Below are 24293 nucleotides of genomic sequence, written 5' to 3' on the forward strand. Positions count from 1 at the left end.
TCATCAAGTGTGGAAACATAGGGTTAAAGAGTTATAGATCTTTGATGAGATATAACCTCCAGGGTCCTAAATGGTATGGGATGAGTAACCAAAGAGTAACAGAATCGCAGCTTCATTTGGGTCCTTGTACAGAGCTGACCATTTTCACATCCCTATTCATGAGTTAACACTCATAAATCTCTGATCTCATTCCTATTCTCTCTGTTGCTGAAGACAAGTATCAATCTGTGACATGATGGGACAATCAAATGATTTAGCGAACCTAATTATCCAGTATTTGAATTTGTTTCTAAGTCTACCGTCTAATACTTTTTGTAAGTCATCAAAGAGATTAACCGTTTCAGTTTGCATCAAGATACTTTTACCAATCAATTTTCTTTCATGGTCATTTTTACTCTTATTTAACTGAGCTTTGAAAGTTTCATTTACATCAGTGTATATATATTCCTTTATTGGTAGTTTTTTCCCCAAGTCTTCTTGTTTGTGCAATGCTAATGGAGTTGTGTATTCATCATTATTCTTGAACATCTTTTTTATGTTTGGCAGTCTTGCAACAATTGTAAAGAGAAGACCTCTTCGATACAATGTTATTCTTTCTGCTTTGATTTCTTTGAATCCTAATTTTGAATCCCAAAAAGGAGGTCATGCTTCAAGCATACGATACTCTCTGAGGACTGCTTTTGTAGGATTTCTACGGTGCAATCACCCATTTTTCACTGAGGTAAAGTCCCGTGTTTAATCCTTGTGTAGTGATGTGTTTTTTCCTTTTAATATTAAAGTACATCCTGTTCTAAGTTATTCATAGTCTTTCTTACCATAAAGATAAATACTTGGATAAGCAGATTTGTCCCTGGTTGATGTTCAGATTGTTATAGATTTTCATTTTACAAATATACATTGAACTTTTCCATAATCTATTAATTCTGTTAAATTCAGTCAAAAGAGAAGATAATCAGAGCACTGTATGCAATAATCCCGGGTGAATCAGTTGATCAAATTGTACGTCAAGTTGAGCGAATGTCGAGAACTATGGACCGTGTATCCCATGAAATTCGATCCAATAAGGTAATGAAAATAGTTCCCCCTTCATCAACTAAATCATAATTGATATGGATAGTAGAAAGATTTATTCTATTCTTTATTTGTTCTTCTAGGGAGAGTCACCAGCTGTTCTAGAATTGCAAATGGGGGATCAGATTAGGAGCAAGATTTCACGACTCCCTAGTGATGCTCCTTTTGAGGAGTTGCCTTCTAAGAGAATACGATTTGAGGTACCATCAAACATGGCACATTCTAAATCATAATTGATAAGGATAGTAGAAAGATTCACCAACTAAATCATAATTGATATGGATAGTAGAAAGATTTATTCTATTCTTTATTTGTTCTTCTAGGGAGTGTCACCAGCTGTTCAAGAATTGCAAATGGGGGATCAGATTAGGAGCAAGATTTCACAACTCCCTAGTGATGCTCCTTTTGAGGAGTTGCCTTCTAAGAGAATACGATTTGAGGTACCATCAAACATGGCACATTCTACACAAATGACATCTGCTTTTCCAGATGATAATGATGATGGCAATGGTGATTATTCATCAAGCACTTCTCTAGTGGATGGTGACTCATCAGCTGCTGAAAAGATGATTTCAATGATTGGTGCTCTCCTGGCTGAGGGGAAAAGAGGGGCTGAATCCCTTGAGCTTCTTGTCTCCAATATTCATGCTGACCTTATGGCCGATATAGTTATAGAAACTATGAAGCATCTACCTAAGAACTTAATGGTAGTATCAGTCTGGCACAATAATGCACCATTAAATGAAGAGATTCCCTCTTCCAGTTTTTCTTCACAGGTTGTGCCAATCACAACAAGTGTTTCTGTGCCAATTCCTTCATTACTTCCTGAATTGGCATCCAATGCTGTTGGGTCAAATGGAGTTGGCACTCCAGATACGTCTCCTGTATCTAACCTTGCTGCTGAAGTCAGGAGGGATCCCAGGAGGGTATAATTATCTTCTATTCTTTGTATTGATATCTTGTTCTGTTTGTTGTTAGGCGAGATCTGGAAACTTGATAGTTGATTCACTAATATAGTATTCATCTATAGGATCCTCGTCGTCTTGATCCACGTCGGCCAGGGCCAGTTGGAAGTCTACACTCTGCACCCTTAAACTCAGAGAGTAGTAGTGATGTGCAGCCTGGGCCGTCTCAGCACTCTAGTAAAGCTGTTCTTACTGCAGAAGCCATCATTGCTGAACAATCTTCCATGCCATTGACTTCTAAAACTGAGGTGGAGCCTTCTGAAATACCAGATACTAAGGGAATGGGCAAAATGCTATCATTAGAAACTTCAGAGGACCAGGACATGGCTATGGAGCAATCGTCAGATGTCCATACACCAGCTAGCTCAACTTGTGAACAAGCTGTTGAAGAACAGCTGGCAGCATCTACGCCATCAGATGTTACTGCTAATGATGATGTTCATCCGCCAGAATCCGATGAATTTGTATCTGCTGATAGTAACTCATCGGTTCCGGAAGAGAATTTTCATAATTTGATTGCACATCCACCTCTATTTGAATTGATAGATGAACAGAAAAGCAATCTGCACAGGTTGGTAGTTACACGGATTATTGAAGATTATAAGAAAATCCATGTCACAGGATCTAGTCAAGCATGCCTACCATTGCTTGCTCGTCTGATTGCACATGTAAGAACAATCCAGTCTAATTGTTTTTGACTTTTGTGCATTTTTATGCAGTCTGTCAGTTGTTAAATTTTCTTCTGTTGGAGGCAATCCATTCTAACAATTATTCACTGTTCTTACTAGTTTTGCTATTATATCAATTATAATTGATATATAGAATCTAGATCATGGATTAAAATCTTGTTCCTTGCTGGTTGGCATGGGTGAAACTTCTCGTTCCGCTAATCGACTGGCATGCGAAACAGCTCAATACAATGAAACCATTCTCCAACGTTGAATTGAACATGAGGGGAGCTTCCAGTGATGAAACAAACATGAGATGAGCTTTTATCGCTGAATCAAACATGAGGCGAGCTTTTGGAGAACACGAAGAGAGCTTCTACCATCTCTATGCTATCTACCTGCATTGATTCCAGCCTTTGTCTGTGCTGTCTTCCAGCATTGAAGCTGCATGTTGTTTCCCGTGTTGTTTCGGTGCTTTTATCTTTGTGCCTGTCTTCCAATATGGATTCACATTTCCTCAGGGACATTTCCAATGTTGACTCGGCAGGTTGTCCTCTGTGCCCTCTCCACATACGGCTCACCTCTTTCCCAGTTCTTCTCTGCTCTTTCTCCTTCTATGATTTGTCACACCACCAACAACAGCACCCAACATTCACTATACATGCTGGGGATCCAAATCTTGATTTTGAACCTTGGTGTAGATTACTTTATCTTTAGTACATTCGGCCATTTCCATGGTGTGATTTGAAGGGTAGAGTATTTTCCTTATCAGTTTGTTTTTACTAACTTGTTGCAGTAATTAGGCAATTTTTTTTACCTTTTTAAGTGCCATCACTCCTGGTATTATGTTTGTGTTTTATTTGTATAACTACATTGATACTTTCTCAATTATGGTTATGTTTTATATTTTCTTGCCTGACCATATGGAATTTTCTTTTTTCCTTAAAGGGAAGTGTGAACAACTTCACCACTTCCTTGAAACATTTTAAATATGATCTGCCACTTCTTTGTTATGAAATGTTATCATCTATGCTTAATTCTTACATAAGATGACTTGTTTTTGGTGCTCTTATGTTCTTTTTCGCAGACTGGGGTTGATGACGACATTCTTAAGTTTGTAGAAGAACATATTGTATTGGATTATCCTCATCATAAGGTACTTTTTCTAATTTTATTATGTGTTATCAGTTAAGTTTAAAGCAGTGCGACATAACATAAATAAACCAAGTATTTCTAGTTAGGTCTTCATTCATGGAATTAGAAAGCCACATGCTATGTGAATTTTATCAATTTGAATGCTTCTAAATAAGATGCTTTTATTGATTGCTATTAAAGAGTATGATGATTGTTCGCTAATTTGGAAGTTTTAATATTTGGTACTTATGCCTTCAACTTGTTATGGTTGGTGATGCAATTCAACTATGGCGCTATGCCTTTGTGCAAATTATTTTGTCCATTAGATAGATCTTTCTTCCTGATTGTGGATAAATGAACCATTACAGTTCTTCTCACCATTGCCATTGGTGTTTAGGATTTGTTTTTTTGAATGTTTAGTGATGTTGTTTAGAAGGGGAGTCTCGGCGCAATAGTAAAGTTGTTGCCGTATGACTTGGTGGTCACAAGTTCAAGTCGTGAAAACAACCTCTGCGTTAGTGGGAGCTTTGTGCAATAGACTGCCCTTTTTAATGAGGTTGTTTGTCAATTCGTATGCCTTTGCTAGAGAAACGATAACTTGATTCCAACTATTTGTTTATTTTAAATTTTCTAATAAATTTATATATGCTTTCCTTGTAGTAAACATCCAAAAAGCATACAAGATATAGAAAATGCAAGATAATAATATCATTGACTTAGTTTAGAAGGCAGCAATTTAGATGTTTCTCGTGATTAATGAACCATGACTGAACAGGGAATTGCCCAGATATCTATCTACCAAGATAACTTAGATATCTTTTGCTATAAGATAGCCAACCATATGGTGTTGACATGTATGTGCGTATTAAGAATGTTAGCTTGGATTGTTGGACTTTAAGGGTTATTTCTTTACGATAAGTTTCATTTCTTCCTATGATAGTGTTGGGAAGGGACATTGATTTTTGAGCTACTGATTAACCTTAATATTTAATAATATGATAGTTTGATGGGGAAGTAAAGTGAATATTTCTTTCTCCTTTTGGTGTTGTATGTGTGTATTGATAAGAATGTTAGCTTGGATTGTTGGACCTTAAGGGTTATTTCTTCTTGATAAGTTTCATTTCTTCCTATGACAGTGTTGGGAAGGGACATTGATTTTTGAGTTCTTAGTGTTTACCTTAATAAACATCAATAAAATGTGTTTCATATGTATTACCCAATAAAGTGAATATTTCTTTCTCCTTTTTAATGTTGTCATATATGTTTGCTTTTTTGTGCAACTTTACCTTTGCAGGGGCATGAGCTTGCAATGCATGCCCTCTATTACCTGCAAGCAATTGTAATTTCCAAGGCAGACAATTGTTACTCAGCAGCAAGTCGTTACGAGAAATTTCTTCTGGGAATTGTAAGCATATGTCCAATGACACAAATATTTGTTTTTCAAAAGCAGAATTAACTCTCTTGTTATATTAAACATTTCTCTTTTGGTTGCCTACTGCATTGGCAGGCAAAGGCATTGTTGGATTCCTTGCCAGCTACAGATAAGTCCTTTAGTAAACTGCTTGTTGAAGCTCCAATACTGCCTGATTCTTCATTGAAGTTGTTGGAGGGTTTGTGCCATTCAAATTGTAATGAGCACCATTTGGAGGAAACACTTGATGGTGATCGTGTCACTCAAGGTCTTGTTGCAACATGGAGCTTAATTTTGGGACGTCCTTCTTATAGACAAGCTTGCTTGGATATTGCCCTGAAGGTATGTCTTTACTGTGGTAATAGATTGTGAAAGAGACCACGAATTGATATGCTAAGAAAACCTAGATTATCAAGGGACTTTCTACTTGGTGATTTTTTGTGAGCGAACTTATGTCTCATTCTCTTTACTCTTGGAGAATCAAGTAGTATGTCATATTGCTGATTTTTCCCCTATAAAAATGACATAAAATAACAAACAACAAACTAAAAATTTTAGAGTAACTAATCATATTTCATTATGATCATGTATTTAGTTTGGCAATTAATTTCACAGATGGGAAATATGTGTGGGTTATATTTAGGGATGACAATGGGTATCCAATAATCCAGTATTGATGGGTTTAGGTGGGTTTCAGTCTGTGGAGGGAATTGTTAATCAGATAACCCTAGATAGCCCCTCCACCTATATTAAGGAATACGAATATTCAGGGTACACCCTTATAGCTCCACATATTTACATAATACTCTGTAACGTGGATGCCCAATTATGCTTAATAATCAGATTCAGGATTGCTTAAAATTGCTTGACTGGTTGGTATCTACATATTTTTCCCAATTAAGTTAGGTGCCCGAGTGTCCGGGTACCCTTTTATCATCCAAAATAAGTATTTAAATGAGTTAAGATAGTGAATATTTAATTGGCTGAAGTTTTAGGAAGTGCCCAAACTGTGGACACCTAATCCACTTGTATCCCAAGTTGTATCATTTTTATTCATGATGAATTTATTCAAAAAAAAAAAGGGTGTCATAAATGAGTTCTTCCTACAATTCATTCCTTTTTGTGAATGTTTATTGTCTGGGTAAGAAACACGATGAAAACCCTTTTTTCCCAAAGAAGCGTTAAATATGCAAAACATTAACAATTTTCTAAATTTTGTGATTAAGTAGATACTTTCTAAAGAGAATTCACATCTTTATTCCTGGGTTCATTGACATCCAATGCTTTGTCTAATGTATTTTTGTTTGACTTCAGTGTGCCCTTCATCCTCAAGAAGAAGTTAGAGCCAAAGCTATTCGATTGGTATGTATTTTTTAGAGTTTGTGGAGTTGTTCTTAGCAGTGGAACCTGAAATTCCTGCCAACATTTTCCTTACTTGGTTTATCCTTTTTTTCTTGACTTGAAATATACTTGCAAATCTTTATGCCAATTCTGCTTTTATTTTCCTAAATGTTGTTGTGTGTCAATCATACCAGGTTTCATTGATACTAACATTGCTTTATCATTCTATGCTTAGGTTGCAAACAAGCTTTATCTGCTGAACTATGCTTCAGATAGTATTGAACAGTTTGCTATGCGAATGCTACTGTCAGTCGTTGAGCCTCAAAATTTTGAGGAGAATATTAGCACTCAAAACTCTAGTGACCAACAAACAGAAGTAATTTTATCATTCCACTATCAGTGCTTTGACTATTTCCTTTATATTTGACTATTCATTATAACTGTTAAAATTTTTCTTTTTTTATACTCGTTGTGTATGTTTGCACTAGTTGTCTTTAGTTTATTTCGAGGACTACTAAACATTTATCATTCCTTGCAGCTTTATTCCTTTTTTCACAATTTTCACATGATTGCTTGCATTCTCTGACATGTTGCATAATTAATCATGTTGCTTGCTGATCACTTTCTGTTAGTTAAACCATCTTTTGTGCTTCTCTAGTAGTATGTTCTTGTAGTAGAATGTTAGTTACCATATTGACTATACTTGGTATGCTGTCTTTTGAAGTTATTGCCTCCTATCATTCTAATCATGTATTGACAGACCAGGGCGGTTAGTTTGCATAATCCTGACAAAAATGTAAGATCGCCCATAGATAAATAATGGCGTTTAGTTTTATATTTGTAGGCGTCTGATCAGCCATTTAGTCGTTTCTCTGCAGAACTTGGCTTGGTGATTATTACCCACAGAGGTTTAATTTTGCTTAACATCATTCACCAAACAGGATTCTTCAATTTGAATGTTGAAATTGCTTTTGTCAATTTATGAAAGTGTAACAGAGAAAAAAAATTGAATGTTTAATTTATAATTCTTTTTCCATTTTTTGATTTCCTAAAAAATATTAGTGAATTTTAAACAATTTACCATTGTATTATCTTATTGCATTGTTATGTTTCTTAAATGTCTATTACTCAATTTTGAACCTTCGTTTAAGGTCTGCTAAAGGATGAACACAACAAAGCAATGCCACTAAGAGTACGTTCTAATTAACACAATAACTTAACTATATACACATCTATAATCTTTATATAAAATATTAATGGTTTGTTTTGAACATTTTGTACATGTTCAGCCTGAAAATGAATTGAAATTGATAATTTTGCTTATATTACAAATGAAAACCAGACCAACAAATTGATAAGCTAATTTTTCGATTTAATTCGGCTTGGTTTATCAATTTTGATTTATATATCTCCAACCCGAAAATCCTGATACATGCTATCTGTATTCAATTTTATTACAACAGTGCATCTTACAGATTCCACGAAATTAAGTTTATCTCTAAGGACAAGGTAGCGCTTAATCAGCATCAGTGTACTCTGGAATCTTAAAATGGCCTTAGTCTTGAAACAAGAAACTTGTTTCTTGAATGTGTTTAAGGTATTGTAGACCTTAGTCTTAATCAGGGACTCTATTTAGAAGGTCGCCATGAAGAAGACATTTTTAATATCAAATTGATTAAGGTGTAATAAAAACAATCACCAATGTTAGCCATGGGAGAATAATGGTCAAGATTGCCCACACAAAAAATTTGAGAGGATTCCTTCACCACTAAGTGAGCATTGAGTCAGTACTGGAATATAGTATAATACCGTGATCAGATGGAAGTATAAAGAATTATTTTAAATTAAATGCTTTCTTTATATTTATACAGGAAGGAGGGTTCTGATCTTATAGATATAATGAGGTCAAATGAGCTCTTAGTTCATTCATATAATGAGAAATTACAAGCGAATGAGATGCACAATTTAGAAAATGAAAAATTTAACTTTTTACAATTGCATATAGAATAATTGGAAATGGAAATAAGACCAACTATAATTTGTTCATTATGATCCAATCATATAGTTGTAAATTGAACGTATCATTAGTATCCAACCACGGCTCGAGTGAAATACGACCCATAAATCAATAACTAAAGAATAAAAAAAGCTTTAATTGTCTGAGTCAAGTTAAGTTATAGAGGAATTCATGAACCCAAGAGTTAAGAATGACGAATTCTTCATCACTAAGAATAAGAATAACCACTTTAATAGTGAAATAAATTATATATGTTGTGAAATGTAAAATGGTAGGGAGATCATGTTCAATTCATGCTTTGACCAATTGTATCATTTCCTTTCCTACATGATGTTTTTGTATATGTGTTTCCGGGAACTCCTTTATCATTTTGTGCAATAAGAATAAAAATAGTTCTTCTAATTCTGTAAGACATTTTATAACATTTTTCTTTTGAATTTTATTTTCAAAAGATTCAAATTGCTCTATATTTCATTGATAAATTACCCAAGGTTCTAGACATTATTAAATGAGAAAGAGATCCACCAGCATAAAAAGAGAATAAATGCAAGATAGGGAATGACCTTATTTTCTTTTGTTTTTGATTGAATTTTTACTGAACTTGCTTCAATCACTGTTTTATCTGGTTTGATATTTCTCTAAGGCACAAGTTGTATAACATGGTATTAAACTTGTCATATCCTTCAACATTAGTGACATTCGTGCCAGAGCAAGGTTTTTCCTTTTTATTTGTAATATATTTTAGATATCTCAAATGGGAAAATTTGAACCAATTAAATTTGAATACTCCCAAATATTGTTAGAGTGGATAGTGTTTATCTCATTGATTATCTTTGTAGATAGCATAAACAAGAAATAACTTGTTTGACAATTTGAGGGATCGGCTACGAAGAGAAAGAGAACTAGAAAACATAATAATTGGATGAAACATAATATCGAGAAAGAAAGTGTGTAAAGTAGAACATTAATAAGTACCATCAAGAACAATGAAAATGTCTGAATTAGGAGGACTAGCATGCTGGTAGGTGATGGAAAGGCTAGAGTTTGGAGTAAGTGTTTGAGCATGGTTAAGTATTGGCTGATGATACAGAAGGAAGTGGTTAGTTGAGGATGCGGACCTTGGTGTTGGAGGTGTGTGAGGAAATAATGGAGTAACATGAAGCATCTGCTACACTAATTCAGATAGGTGAAGAATTGAGTTAACTCAAAGAAAAGTACATTAGTAAATATAAATACATGGTGTGACTTTGGATAGTAACAAATGTAGGTTTAATAGCTAATAAAAACATCGATAAAATTTAGGAATAACTCTTATGTTGTCAAGGAGATAATAGATAGGCAAAGACTATTTAAAGCATACTAGAGGAAGAGGATGGGGTGATCAAAATTTGTACATGAAAAACATGGAAAGCATGTAATTGAGAAGCTATCATGTGGCAAGAATGACATCATCCCTCATAAGATGAAGGGAACATATATTTTTTACATACTAATTAAAAAGTATCGGGAACAGAAGCAAGACTTACATATGATGTTGTTGACCTAGAAAAAGCTTATGATAGAATCTCAAGGGAAATTATATGGAGAATTCTAAAAAAGCGAGGTGTTAGCATAACATATATTGAACTAATTAAGGATATGTATGCGAATGTAATGACAAGAGTGAAGACTTCAGGCAGATTAATCGAAATATTCCCCATAAAGATAGGGTTACATCAAGGATCAATTCTAAGTCCCTTTTTTTACACTAATAATGGACAAACTCACTAGACATATTTAAGATATGGTACCACATTGCATGTTATTTATAGATGATATTGTTTTGGTGGATGAGACACGTGAAAGAGTAAATATTAAACTTAAATCTCGGCGGGAAATATTAGAAGTGAAAAGTTTTAGGCTTAGTAGAGTAAAAACAGAATATATAGAATTTAAGTTTAGTAATATTAAACGTAATGAGATAATTGTTGAGATAGGAGATGATGAGTTATTTGTAACTGAGAGTTTTAAGTATTTAGGATTATTTTTCCAAAAGGATGAAGTGATTGAGAGAGATGTCTTATATAGAATACAAGCGGGATAATTGAAATGAAAGAGAGCGTTAGGTGTTTTTTGTGATAGTAAAGTACTTCTAAGACTTAAAGAAAAGTTTTACAAAATGACGGTTAGATCTGCTATGTTATATGGAGTTGACTGTTGTGTTATGACTTGGCACATGAGCAGAAGATGAAGGTTGCAGAGATGAAGATGTTAAAGTGGATGTGCGGGCATACAAGAATAGATAAGATAAGAAATAAAAATATTAGAAGAGAAAGTCGGAGTTGCACTTATTTTGGGAAAACTCAAGGAGATATATTTAAGATGGTACGAACATGTATGTAAACGATTAATAGGTGCTCTAGTTAGGCAATGTGAAACTAAAACAAATGTGCACATCAAACGAGAAAGAGGAAGACAAAAAAAAGACTTGATTAGTAACAATAAAATAAAATAAAATTTATTTAAATATAAATGATGATATAGTAGGGGATAAACCCCAATGACGTAGAAGGATTCATATAGTCGATCCCACCTAGTGGGATAAAGCTTGGTTGTTGTTGTATTAGAGCAGTAGCTGCTTTAACTAAATAACAATTATTCTTTTCTCGTAGATCATTTTGCTGTGGTGTGTGAGGGCAGAAAGAGAAAGATCGATGAACAATATCTACACTTGAAAGAAATGATTAAAAAGTATGGGAGTTATCCTTAGCATTGTCTCCCTTGGGACATTAATAGTTTTAATCTCAATGCTAAAGAAGTTATATATGGAAAAGCATAGTGTTATAGGAGAAACACGACATCATAAGAGTTACAAAATACTTGAATCATAAAGTGGACCTTAAATGTCCTAGACCTCAAGCATCAAAATCAACTAAAAAATGATGCAAATGCACACTTAGACAATATTAAGGAACAAAGACCTAGTATTTTTTCCTAATTGACACTTGTACTTGAGATATTGAAAACTAGATAGACTAAGAACCATATATTATGGATTTTAACCAAGATGACTATGTATCTAAAGAGATGAATAAGTATGGAAGTTTATGTCATGTTGTTTTATTATAGTATTTAGTATTTTGAAATATTATAAAACTGATTATATATTTTCAAAAATTAATTTTATAATGAATTAAGATTAATTAACCTCTTTAAAGAATTGCGATATATTATAAAAATTAATTTTTTAACTAATTTATTTGGTAATTAGGTCAATTATTGCCACCTATTTATATTATTGGGTTATGTTGTACCACTTTCACACCATGTCTTTGTTAATCATATTTCAGTTTGTGTATAATGTTGCTAGCCCAAAACGTGATGACTCCTCAAAAACAATAGTTGGTGAAGAATGCATATCCAACTGATACTTGTGCCCTACTCCTACCACCTTGCTTGTCCTTGAATCTTGAATAAAAAGAAACAAAAGTAGCATTGAATGATACAGTACAATTTAAGGATTAAGTTTAGTAATGTATAATAATCTCATAAGAAATTCAGGTATACATAATAGAAAATATAGAAGCAATGTAGGTGAAAGGGTAAAATTCCCAATGCACATAAGTTATTATCAAGATTTATTAGATATTGTGATATTAGTAGAACATAATAAGGGAAATTAAAGATATTAGAAATGTGATCATAGGCCCTTGAACCCAAGCTGTAAGGGGACGACCACATGTATAAGTAGGTAGTAGATGTGTGCCCATGTAACTTGCTGGGATAAGCCATTGACTGTGGCTTGAAACTAAAGGAAGTAAGGATACTCTTCAATAGGGATTGCAATGATGGAATCAAAACTTGAGTGACATTGGTTGATGGATTATCTTGAGAAGCAACATCTTATTGGGCCATGAGTTGGTAATTTATGGCTAGGTGGAAGCCATGGAGAGAGAAGCAAACATACTTGACATTGAAATTTCCCATTGTCGGAGCACGTAACTTGTTATGTCCACTAGCACTATTGCCACGACCTCTTGCACCATTACATGATCTTTCAGATGATAATTGAGTGGGTAAAGCACATTGATCCGCCATAGAATCAGAGGACGGTGGGGTTATTGTGGTAGAAGTTCACAACATTTGCATACATTCGATTATGGTGGAGTATATGAAGATTTGGGTCTTTACTAACTATAACTTAGAAGGAATAATATATGAACACAATGTTTTAAAGCTTGCCAAAGTGATCTTACATGCAATGTTACCTGAATCAATATCTTATCTAGGAACAAGGAGAGGTTAGTAAGCATGGATTGTGGAATAGAATGTAGGACCTTAGGATCCTATTTAATTTAACTTAAAAGACATTTATAATTATCATATCTACTAACTTTTAACATATAATATCAATATGAACACTTCAAAAATGTATAAACAACGCATGATTATGATATGAACACTTTTAATATATAACATTTAAACATTTAGACACTTTAATATATAATATTAATAAATGTATAAACAATGCAATATATTTCTTGTTGTATGATTATATAGCAAGTAGCAACTCATAAAAGGGAAGCACGGTGCACGAAGTTCCTACCAATGTGGGGTTCCGGGAAAGGGTCAGACCAGACTGGGTCTAGTGTATGTAACTTTACCTTGCATTGCAAGAGATTGTTTTTGCGACTCAAACTTGTGATCACAAGGTCACACAACAACAATTTTACCATTGTACAAGGCTACCCTTTTAGCAAGTAGCAATTCATATAGTTGAATTTTTTTCTCAAATGGTACCAAAAATGATTTTTTTACTAGAGTAGCAAGTTTTAAAATGTCTAAGTCTAAGATTATATATAGGAATAGTGATGTAATGTAGGAACAAATTGCAAGTTGCTAAGCTCCTAGTTTGATTTCGACTCTATTTAGGATCTGCCATTTGTCTTTTTGAGTTGCACGATTATAAGATCCTAAGGTTCAAATCACAATCTTGAATATCATGCTTTCATGTCTCTAACATCGGAAGTGATCTCAAAGTCCTCTCTGATTTTACCTACAATCAGTTAATGTGAGTGAAAGATTTGAAATCTTATTCTGAACCATGCTTTTGAATTTTGGTTGGAACAAGACATGTTAGTTGTGTCGGGTGTCAGTCACTATGCCAAGCACAAACCTAGGTTGAAAATGGAGGAGAATGATGCAGAAGAGGAGGATTATAATGAGGTAGAGGAGAAGGAATCAGAAATCTTGATAAGTATCATGACTCATGGAAGTAGAGGATTGTTGCTTGTGGCTTGTTCGCTCTAATCTTCCCTAACTACAATTGTGTTTTAGAAGATGCTCACAATTAGAGACTTCTTGCATATAATACAATCTGCATAGAAGACTTACTTACTGGGAGCATCGTGGGTTCTTGTGTGCTTTTTGGAGGTCTACATGAAAAATATTGCCCGTCTACCCTTGGCTTGGAAGGAGAAGCAATGAAATATGCTCATGAATTTGAAATCAGTGGTTGCCTAAAAAAGAGCAAGTAATAAGGCATTAATCTGCTCCCATGAGGCTTTAGGTGGCTTAGGAATATTAGCATCCTTGTGATGTGAGTTTCAATTGGTTCCCATGAGCCAAACTTAAAATGCTGGAGCTCATGAAGCATAACTCTTTCCTTTTGTTTCTTTGTAGTAATTGTTATGGGGCAAGAAAGATCCAATAGAACAATTCTAGGAAGTATCGAAGAGAGACTTACAATGATGGTTAGGAGATTTCTATCAGAAGCTACTCAAAGTTGGGGACAGCTGTTGGAAGAGGTTATGAGGATTAAGAAATATCACTGGAAGAGACCGTGTGTGGACGAGTGGCACTCAAAAGAAAATCTTGGATAGGTTTCTAGGAGGTGGTGGCACACGAAGGAAAACTCATGAGGAATTTCCCGTGAGGTGGTGGCATGTGGAGACCTTGTATCGAGGAACATTGTGCGAAGTGCTGGAGTAAAGGAGTGTCACAAGGAAAAGGTGCGGCTAAGAGTATTTTTGGGTGATTGTGTGGAGGACTATCAAGTTGAGTTGGATGGGTCATGAAAGAGATGCCAGAGACAAAGCAGCTGATATTTGTGTGTGGTTCTGGTGATGGGTCACAATGCACATGAGGGAGATGAAAATCACAGAGGTTCTGATACCACTTATGAGTAATGGAAGATTATTTAGGGTTACATACCCTAGTTTGTACTTTCTACCTGCATTTATATGCATCATTGTACTTTTGCAATTTGCACATACTATGTGGTATTCATAGTTCAGGTCCTTGAGTCCACAATAAAAGTAACCAGGTCAATACTTTATATTTCATGTGCAGCACCAGATTCATTGCTTGACTGCTTTACAAGCTGCGTAAGTTGAGAATTCATGTGCTATCCGCGAGAATTTATGTGCTATTTGGGAGACTTTAATGGCATTTCTAGACAGTACACTAAGCTCTATTTCCTTGGATTAAACAAATAATGGAAAAAGGAAAGAAAATACAGGCCAATATTCAAACTGCTCACCCGCAATTACTTTACATCTTTTCAATGCTTGTTTTAATAAGATTAATCATCTTGGTTGCTTAATGATGCTTCTCGCTATCACAATTGAGACCAGAAGAAATAGTTTACTTGAAGCATGGACATTTGTGGTGGTTGTTATTAGCTTTGGCTGTTGACATTGCATTATTAGTATATTGGTTTCTAATATGGCCTTGGACTTTAGATTCATGTTGGTGCTTTTAATTGATGTAAAACTGCAATCAAATGATTTGTTAGGAGACTCAGGACACACTTGTTGGTGGCCCCAGGCCTTCAGAGCCTGCTTCTTCTGAGAGCAAAAATAATAAGGATAACCAAACTTCTGAAATGAAGGTTCCAGCATTATCTTTGTCACAAGCACAACAGAAAACATCCTTATTCTTTGCTCTTTGCTCAAAGGTCTGTGTATGAAACTGTGCTTATTGACAGTGTTTGAAATTAAGGAACAGACTCATTATTTGAAGAATATCAACTAACTGTTCCTTTTGTACTCTCTCTTCTTTTTGTGGCAGAAACCAAGTCTTCTCCAATTTGCATTTGACATATATGGGAGGGCTCCAAAGGCTGTCAAGCAGGTATTTTGCCACTCCTTGCCATGTTCTTTTAAATTGTATTTGGAAAGTTTAAATAGTTATTAATGATGACAAACAAATTTCTACATGCAGTCTATTCATCAACACATTCCAGTCATCGTAAAGAATCTTAGTACTTATTCTCAGCTGTTGAAATTAATATCTGATCCATCAGAAGGAAGTAAAAATCTAATAGTTCTGGTATGTGAGTTTCTGATGAACATATTATAAGTTGATGGTGATCGTGCAATAACTTGTATTGTTATGGTTATGTTAACATTGGGCTAAGGTCTTGGAAACTCTGACTGAAGAGACAACACCTTCATCTGAGTTAATTGCTGCAGTCAAACATCTTTATGAGACTAAACTGCAGGTTGTAGCTTCTTTGTTTTTTAATTTTTGTTATTGCATCTAATTTTGTTTGGTTGTCAAATATATGGAAGAGTGATGTGACACTGGCTCTTCTTTGATGGCTATGAATTTTTCTAACATCCTATCTATTTTTCCTTCCAGGATGCGGTCATTCTCATTCCAATGCTGTCTTCTTTTTCGAAGGATGAGGTCTTATTACATCTTTTTATCTTCTTGTTTTGATTTGGAGTTTCTTCAAAAAAGAGATATACCTTAAATTTTCTCGACATTTTGTAAAGTTTACTACTTGTTAGAATGGAAAACCATCTTGTTCTAAGTTTTTATATTGTAGGTTAGTAATTAGTATAAGGGGAAATCAGTTGTTACATGCCCTAACTTTTCTGTGTGACTCAAGGTCTATTAATGGTAATGGTGATTAATTCATTTCATTAGGACCAGAAGGAGCTACAATCTGTTCTATTAGTTTCTTCCATTTTTCATCTTCTTTACCAGTTTAGGCATATGGTTTTATATGAGGGCTGATATAGCTGAGATATGATCAAAGATTTCATTACAAGGGAACGCACCTGTGGTCTTACTGAGTGATCTAACATTTGCATATTTGCACTCAGGTGTTGCCTATTTTTCCACGTCTAGTTGATCTTCCCTTGGAGAAATTTCAAGCTGCATTAGCTCGTATTTTGCAGGTATATGCTATTGCTTTGTTATCTAAACACTCTCTTTATATACACACTCCCAAACAATTTTACATCTTTACCATAGTTTAAACCAGAAGCATTTAGAGTCAAGATATCCTACAAGTGGGTTACTTGTAATACTTTAAGGACATTGTAACACTCCCTCTTGAGCTGGGGCTTTGATATTCAAAAGTGTTGATTATTGAATTTGACAAAAATATACTTTGATACAATTGAGTTTGACAAAGATATAATTTGATCCGATCTTTAAAGGAGTCAAGTCTTTCTAGTGTAATGTTCTTAGCTCCTCTCAAACTGAAGATATCACAAGATAGTTTGTCGAAAAAAGTGACAAATTGTAAAGGGTTGTAGAGAAAAATATGTGGTTCCAGTGGCTATTGATATGACAAGAAGTCAATATCGCTAAATCCATATTACTGTAAAGATGAGAATTTTCAAAGAGATGACTTGTAACTTTATTAGTTACAAGTCATCTCTTAAAGTTACAAGTCATCTCTTTGAAAATTCTCATCCCCGGACCCCGCAAGGCGGGAGCCTCGTGCACCGGGCTGCCCTTTTTTATGACTTGTAACTTTATAAGGTTTAAAGTATTTTTCTGCATTGGAGTTTTGGTCTCTGACTGAAATGGTACAATTTTGATATCTTGCCATGCCGACACTTGACAAACATTCTGAGATCAATTAAAATGAATGTAAGTTCTATAATCCATTTTCTTATAAGTTATTTACTTTCAAATATAAGCCAATTGCAATTGGAAAATATTTAATTTAAGTTTTATAGCAACAACCTATAAAAGTATGACAAACATCTTAACTAATCATCATACTTTACTGATCAAAATGGCTACTGTGTATTTGATGACAACACTGGTTCTTTTAACATCCTAATGAGATGAACCAAACAAAATTTTCAAGCCTCAAATTAACTAATGTTCCTAGGACATTTGGCATTAAAACTAATTTCTCCACATGTCTATAAATATATCTCAGTTACCTAAGACTTGGAACTAGCACAATTGAAATTAGAATATGGATGCATCTTGGTGCCTTTGTATCTCCTTTGTATGACAAACAAAATGAGATATTCTTCTTGTCTCAACCGGTATCAGCCAAGACAACCCACTATCTTGGTTGCTACCACAAACTGTATCGGCATAGGCAAGCAGTACATTTACTAGTTTACTCATGCTGACACAATACAAGTATGGGTTGGTAGCCAGATGATGTGGATTGAACTGGATGATACTTAGACTTGAAACAATGCTTAATAACGTTCTATTGTTTACTCAATAGAGGATAAAGAGAATATTGAAAGTGACAATGACTTCTCTATCTTTTAATATTACCATGGTTGTCAAAATTGGTACCAATATCAGGTTCAAGTAATAAAAGAAATGAAGTATCTATCATGATTTAAAATTTTGAGCCATGCCGGAGTTTCGATTTATGACCAGAATGATATGGTTTTTGTATTGTATCATGTCGTACTGATATGGTTTTGATATTTTTTAAATATAAAATATATTAATTAAAAAATATTATTATAATATTTGTTTATTATAAATACTTACTATTAGATTAAATTAATATTTTAAAAATTAGGATTGAGTAAAAGTTAATTCAGGATTTACTAAAGTCTAGACATGATGATTAAGATCAAGTAGGTTTAAATTAAATTGAATAGAATTTATTTTAATCATTTTATTGAGGAAAATTTTTTTCCATGTATTTAAGGAGGAAAGCAATAAGAAAAAAAATTAATACAGGGAGAAATGAAAAAAGGAAATTTTCCCATGTATTTAAGAAGGAAAGGAGTAAAAAAAGAAATTAAAATACGAGGAAGAAGTAGAAAGGATTAACTATTAAAAAAAAAGGAATTATCAGTTAAAAAATAAAGAAAAAATAAAAATTGAAAACAAATCCAATGGTCTCGAGCTTGTGTCGTGGGGTCTCGTGTGGTGCTTCACGTGGTCATGGGGTCTCGCGTGGTGCCTCGTTCGATCGTGCCACCTCACGGGATCATGCCAGTGTCGGTCGATTGACGGAATGATAAATTCTACCTATGCCGATTGGTACGACACGAGGTTTTAAACTATGGTATCTATCATATCATATTGGTCAAATTTGAAATCTGAAAAAAATCTGAAAGGAAAAATAAAATAATTTCATACATGAGATAACAAATAATGTTGCATATTTCATTTTTAGATTATTAAATATCATATATTAGATATGATAAATAGTATAATTTTTAAGATTAGGATACTAATAGTAACATATAATGAAGTATCATAATATCAACAATATCATATCATTATCATTATTACATCAATAACAGTATCTTATTATCAATTTTTGGTTAATAACGTCTATCTAATCGCCTTGAGTATCTAGTTTAAACTTCCTTATTGATCTTCTTGAGACCATTGATTTTTTTAGGAAATGTCAGATGGTCTATGCTGGTATCTAGTTTAAACTTCCTTATTGATCTTCTTGAGACCATTGATTTTTTTAGGAAATGTCAGATGGTCTATGCTGGTACTGGTCCAACTCAGGTAATCAATTCTCAATATATTTCAATTGACAGCCATAAGTTTATAATCAATGGGGAGACTGATAAAAGTGTTGCAAATAAAAAAGATATTAAACTTCCAAACTCCTGACTGGGTAGATTTTAGGAGATTGAATTAGATTCCAACCATTTTACTTAGAGAGAGAAAATATTGTCAACGATAACTGAGTGAAGAGAGACCTTGGAAGAGACTAACAATAATTGTCTAGAGACTAACAATAATTGTCTCACATAAATCACATGATGTCAAAAGACAAATGAAAAATGAAGATGATATAGTAAAAGAATCAAGAGATTTGCTTACTTGAGATAAAGAGGAGAGAGGCACTTTACATGCATATGGTGAAGAATAAATACTTTAAATTGTTAATGGGTTATTTGATTTCACCTTTTTTTTAATCTTTGATATAACATTTTCTCAAGTTTGTCCCCTTGTATGAGTACCTGCCACTATTTCTTCGTTAAAACCATAGGGCTGCCTCTTGTTTTTTACTGCCGAAATTATCCCTACTAATTTGTTCTAATCATGTATGCCTATTTTACCTCCTTTGGGATGTGGGCTCTAGTGGTCCTAAGACCTAGTATTGGGTGAGGTTAGGACATGTGTAGATGTGGGTGAGGCTGCAGATATGGGGTCTTGGTGGTCATAGGGGTGATCGGGGGTTTTACACTATAATATAAACTTCCTTGGAGTGGTTAAGCCAGAGGTAGCATGGTGGTTTGATTGCCAGATTTACTTGAATAGACCTTAACTGTTAGCGATTCTGTAATGCAATGATGGAGCAAACTTAACCTTCATCGTTTTTCTTTTGCTAGTAATTAACCAATTGATTCAAGAATGGTGGACACCCATTAGTGAGATATACATAGAATATGAGAAAGAAAAGTGGTGCTGATTTAAGGAGGTGGATAAGGGATGCATTCAGCTGGTGATCCAAGGGTGTGAAGCCATGAAATCTAGTGAGGAGGTGACACAATGGAGGAAAGATGGTAGCCTGTTAAAAGAGGTTGTGCTAATGAGGTAAGGGAAGTATGGCACAGAGAAGGTGAAGACACATTCTATCATATCAAACTCAGACCTAAGAAAATTGATAAAAGCAAAACATTAACAAGATTATCCTAACCCTGATAGAGTTGAAATAGAAAATTGTATTATTGAGAGATAGATAGATTCAATTGATTGTATAGTAGCCCTATTACTCAATATCCCACATGGGACAAACTATTCTAACTGTTAACTTACAAACAAGATGGGAAATCGTTTGCAATAAGGTTCTTTTCCTTTGAATTTAGATAGTGGCTATAAACTCTAATAGGAGCTCTATGAGGCTTTCTTTGTGGTGCACCCATTTAAAAATTGGCTCCTTATGCACATTCAACCTTTTGCTTCTCATAGGATATAATATTTTGATAAATATAGGAATCATTATTAGTCTTTGTTTCTAGATTAACATAGGGTTCTAATTTTTTGGTTCTGACTTCCAAAGAAAGATAACTTTCTCATACACTTTATCTTCCTTTTGTTTTATTGCCAAGGATATTGGTTATTATTCTTGTATGCATTCAAAGAGTTAGCTTTTATCTTTATAAAAAACATTCTTCCATGGTAGGTGTTTTTTCTTCTTGGTTTGGAGGAAATGCTTGATGTCACCAAGGTTTTAAAAGGGGGTATTAGATGGGAGGAGACAAACCAATTACATAGTTCATATTTGTCTGTGGGAGCATATGTGGTCAGGAGTAAAAAATATTTAAAATAATAGTTAAATTTGTATAAACATTAAAAATGATCAACATATATCCAATAAAATATATTAATCAATCAAAGCTAGTTTACATTAACTAGTAAATCACAAACAAGTGATATGGAAACACTTACAATTCACCATTATTCATTGTAAAGAAACACATAGCACAATAAAACATAACAAATAATGTATACCCAATCAAACAAGTTACAATTACAAGTATAAAACCAAAGGATACAAAGCAACAATAGTAGAAGAGAAATTTGTGAAAAATTCTACCTAAGCCTGTTGAATGCTTTTGCTGATCAGTACGCTTGAACTGCTTTTTGAAACACCTGTTTGTCAAAGAACACACATATTAGGTATTTGAAGCAGTCCTTGTCAAAATTGCTTAGGTCGCAACTAAGTTTCTCTTTAGAACAATGGATGTCTCACTTTGTAATGGAGCTCTTTTTATTATAATGCGATTATATATTCTCTAATTTATCTCTATAATAGGATTCTCCTATTTTTGTGTTGTATTGCTTATTCTCTTTTGAAAATTACTTTTCTAATATTGAGATGGAGATATTATCATGCCATCTAGTTCCCAGTTGTTCCTTTGTTCACACAGGTGCTCTATTTTGATCTTGCTTCTCATAATCTCGTTAGTCTTACACCTATTGTTTTAACCTCTAGACGTATGTTTTATTTTCTTTCTTGAAAGTGGTATGTTGATTCCAACATTCAGAGAAGAAATGTAACATTTGGCAACTAACTGGAAGCTGATTTTTTTTTAGATCATATATTAGACTGACTGTTGGAATTCTTAGGGATCTGCACATACTGGTCCTGCATTAACCCCTGCCGAAGTATTGATTGCAATTCATAATATTGACCCTCAGAGAGATGGTGTTGCGCTTAAGAAGGCCAGTCAAGTCATCTCTCTTTTCATATATTATTCTATAATATTGCTTATTGAGATTAAATTTATTTTTTGATTGGATACTTTTTTGTCTTCAGATAACGGATGCTTGCACAGCATGTTTCGAGCAGCGAATAGTTTTCACTCAGCATGTTCTAGCAAAATCATTGAACCATTTGGTATGCAGGAATAATGTGTCATTATTTTAGGTTGGTTTCATAGACTGTGCTAATCAAATATCCTGACTCAGGTTGAGCAAGTGCCCCTCCCTCTTCTTTTCATGAGAACTGTTATTCAAGCAATTGATGCTTTTCCATCTCTGGTAATTATTAATTTATCTTTTGTTGTTTTACTCATTAGTATTGCTATGTATTTGTGGCCATAACTCAAAGGTTTGACCAAAACAAATTTTAAATTAAAACCTAATAACAAAATTTTGAATTATTTTTCACTATATTACATCTTCGAGTTTTATTTAGATTTTATAAAGAAAAATTGAAAGGATATTTAATACTCAATTTTTTTTATCAATGCTCATGAATAAATTCCAAAAACAATTACAAAAACTCATAGAAACCCAAAGAAATATATTCATTTCAAATAAAATTACATTCTTAACAATGAAATCCTATGTTGTAGAATTTGAAAGTAAAATATGCTTCAATTTATTGAGCAGCAAGGAAATTATCATTTTCTTGTTTAATGCAATGTCTATTTGCAAAGAAAAGAAGTATAAAAATTACAAATGATTAAAGTTAAAAATTAAAACTTAATTGGTTGCAAACATTTTTAACTCTAAAGACTAAGGTGATCAAATTAATCAACAAATGTAAAGAGAAAAACAAATATTAATTAACAACACAGAATAGAAAATTATAATTATGTTATTGTTAATAATTCAATTAAATAAGTATCGAGATTGTACAAGCACATGATATGGTACCGAAACCGTATTGGTCCAGTCAGAGATTGAAACTTCAATACATCACGATACGATAACAAAATTATACCATTCTGGTTAGAGATTGAAACTCTTGCATGACTCGAGATTCTAAAACTTGGATATAAATAGTACCAACCAAGGCGAGAATATTGGTCCTAATGGTCAAAACACTATGCATTTCTAATATTGTGAATAATCACTTCCACATCCATTGTCACCTATCCGAATCACTTGAAAACTTTGCACGAATTAATAATGTCCACTTATGATGAACAATTGAACATTATAAACTGCCTCCTACTTTTCAAAACGAAATGAAAGGCTAAGACATGGGTGATTATATTGTTGTTTAAAAGCATCTTGAATATCTTAATGCACCATTTATGAGATTTAAGCTTCGAGCTACTAGTCCACCTTATATTGTGGAGAAAATTGTTTGTCTTTGCTATCTCCTTGACTGACCAAATTTAAACAATCCAATTTCAATTTAGAGAATCCCTAACCTTCTTTGTTCCATACTTGTGGACACTTGCAAATATGGTTCATATTCATTATTGAACATGTATTATATATGTACTCGAGATGCAGGATTACCTTTTGTTTTTTTGCTTATGCATTCTTAGTGGTATTTGTGGTGTGTTATCTTGTGAATAATAGTAATTCTGCAATTGTCAGTATAATTTTATATTATGTTACACTAAATTGGGTTAATTATGTCCTGGATGCCCTCTTCTTTCTCATCTCTCCTTGATTCTTCTTTTTGCAGCGCTTTTCTTCTCTTCTCCTCTATACCCTGGAAGTGAATTTCTCAATTAATTGATTGTGAATGTGAAATGCATGATCTCAAGGCTTGATGTTTTGCTCCACATGCAGGTTGATTTTGTTATGAGTATTCTTTCAAAGCTAGTGATGAAGCAGGTATTACATTGTTTTGTTTCACCATTGAAGATGTATGATATATTCTTCTTTTGTATGTTCTGTTTCCCGTTGTTTTATAAGTAAGCAAACTTTTAAAATATGTGATGGTATGTGGACTCACTACATAATACATATGTATGCAAAGATAATATGCAGTCAACGTTAAATTAATAAAATAAATACTTACGAGGATAGAAAATCATTAACATATAATTAAATCTTTAATTGGTCCATAAGTCTTTATTTTAAGAAAAATTTATATTGAGGAAAAAATTAGGGTTCCACTTTATAAGGAACCAAGTAGCCTCTCCGCTTTTATGTATTATTGATGAATAGGAAATATATTAGTATCTCTACCTTTTTAAGAACCCTACAAATTGATATCTAACTTTCTAAGATTCCCTCCTAATCTCGTTCGAATATAT

The 24293-nt window shown here is 33.6% G+C and overlaps 1 protein-coding gene across 1 annotated transcript in view; it reads left to right on the top strand.

Moving 5' to 3' along the window:
- The first annotated feature begins 940 nt into the window (after window positions 1-940).
- LOC141848595 (uncharacterized) overlaps window positions 941-24293 on the top strand; it is a 47023-nt gene continuing 23670 nt past the window's right edge. Inside the window, exons 1-19 of the mRNA XM_074736644.1 lie at window positions 941-1065; window positions 1155-1271; window positions 1395-1997; window positions 2102-2704; window positions 3792-3860; window positions 5133-5243; window positions 5346-5591; window positions 6564-6611; window positions 6826-6966; window positions 15383-15544; window positions 15658-15720; window positions 15811-15918; window positions 16007-16090; window positions 16231-16278; window positions 16701-16775; window positions 21916-22011; window positions 22106-22186; window positions 22258-22329; window positions 23824-23868. Coding sequence (XP_074592745.1) covers window positions 1018-1065; window positions 1155-1271; window positions 1395-1997; window positions 2102-2704; window positions 3792-3860; window positions 5133-5243; window positions 5346-5591; window positions 6564-6611; window positions 6826-6966; window positions 15383-15544; window positions 15658-15720; window positions 15811-15918; window positions 16007-16090; window positions 16231-16278; window positions 16701-16775; window positions 21916-22011; window positions 22106-22186; window positions 22258-22329; window positions 23824-23868 — 2820 coding nt within the window. The 5' untranslated portion in view covers window positions 941-1017. The remainder of the gene's footprint in view (window positions 1066-1154; window positions 1272-1394; window positions 1998-2101; window positions 2705-3791; window positions 3861-5132; window positions 5244-5345; window positions 5592-6563; window positions 6612-6825; window positions 6967-15382; window positions 15545-15657; window positions 15721-15810; window positions 15919-16006; window positions 16091-16230; window positions 16279-16700; window positions 16776-21915; window positions 22012-22105; window positions 22187-22257; window positions 22330-23823; window positions 23869-24293) is intronic.

This window comes from Curcuma longa, chromosome 17, assembly GCF_044706935.1.
Source record: "Curcuma longa cultivar G26 ecotype Majalengka, Jawa Barat chromosome 17, ITB_CL_G26_1.1, whole genome shotgun sequence".
Taxonomy (NCBI): domain Eukaryota; kingdom Viridiplantae; phylum Streptophyta; class Magnoliopsida; order Zingiberales; family Zingiberaceae; genus Curcuma; species Curcuma longa.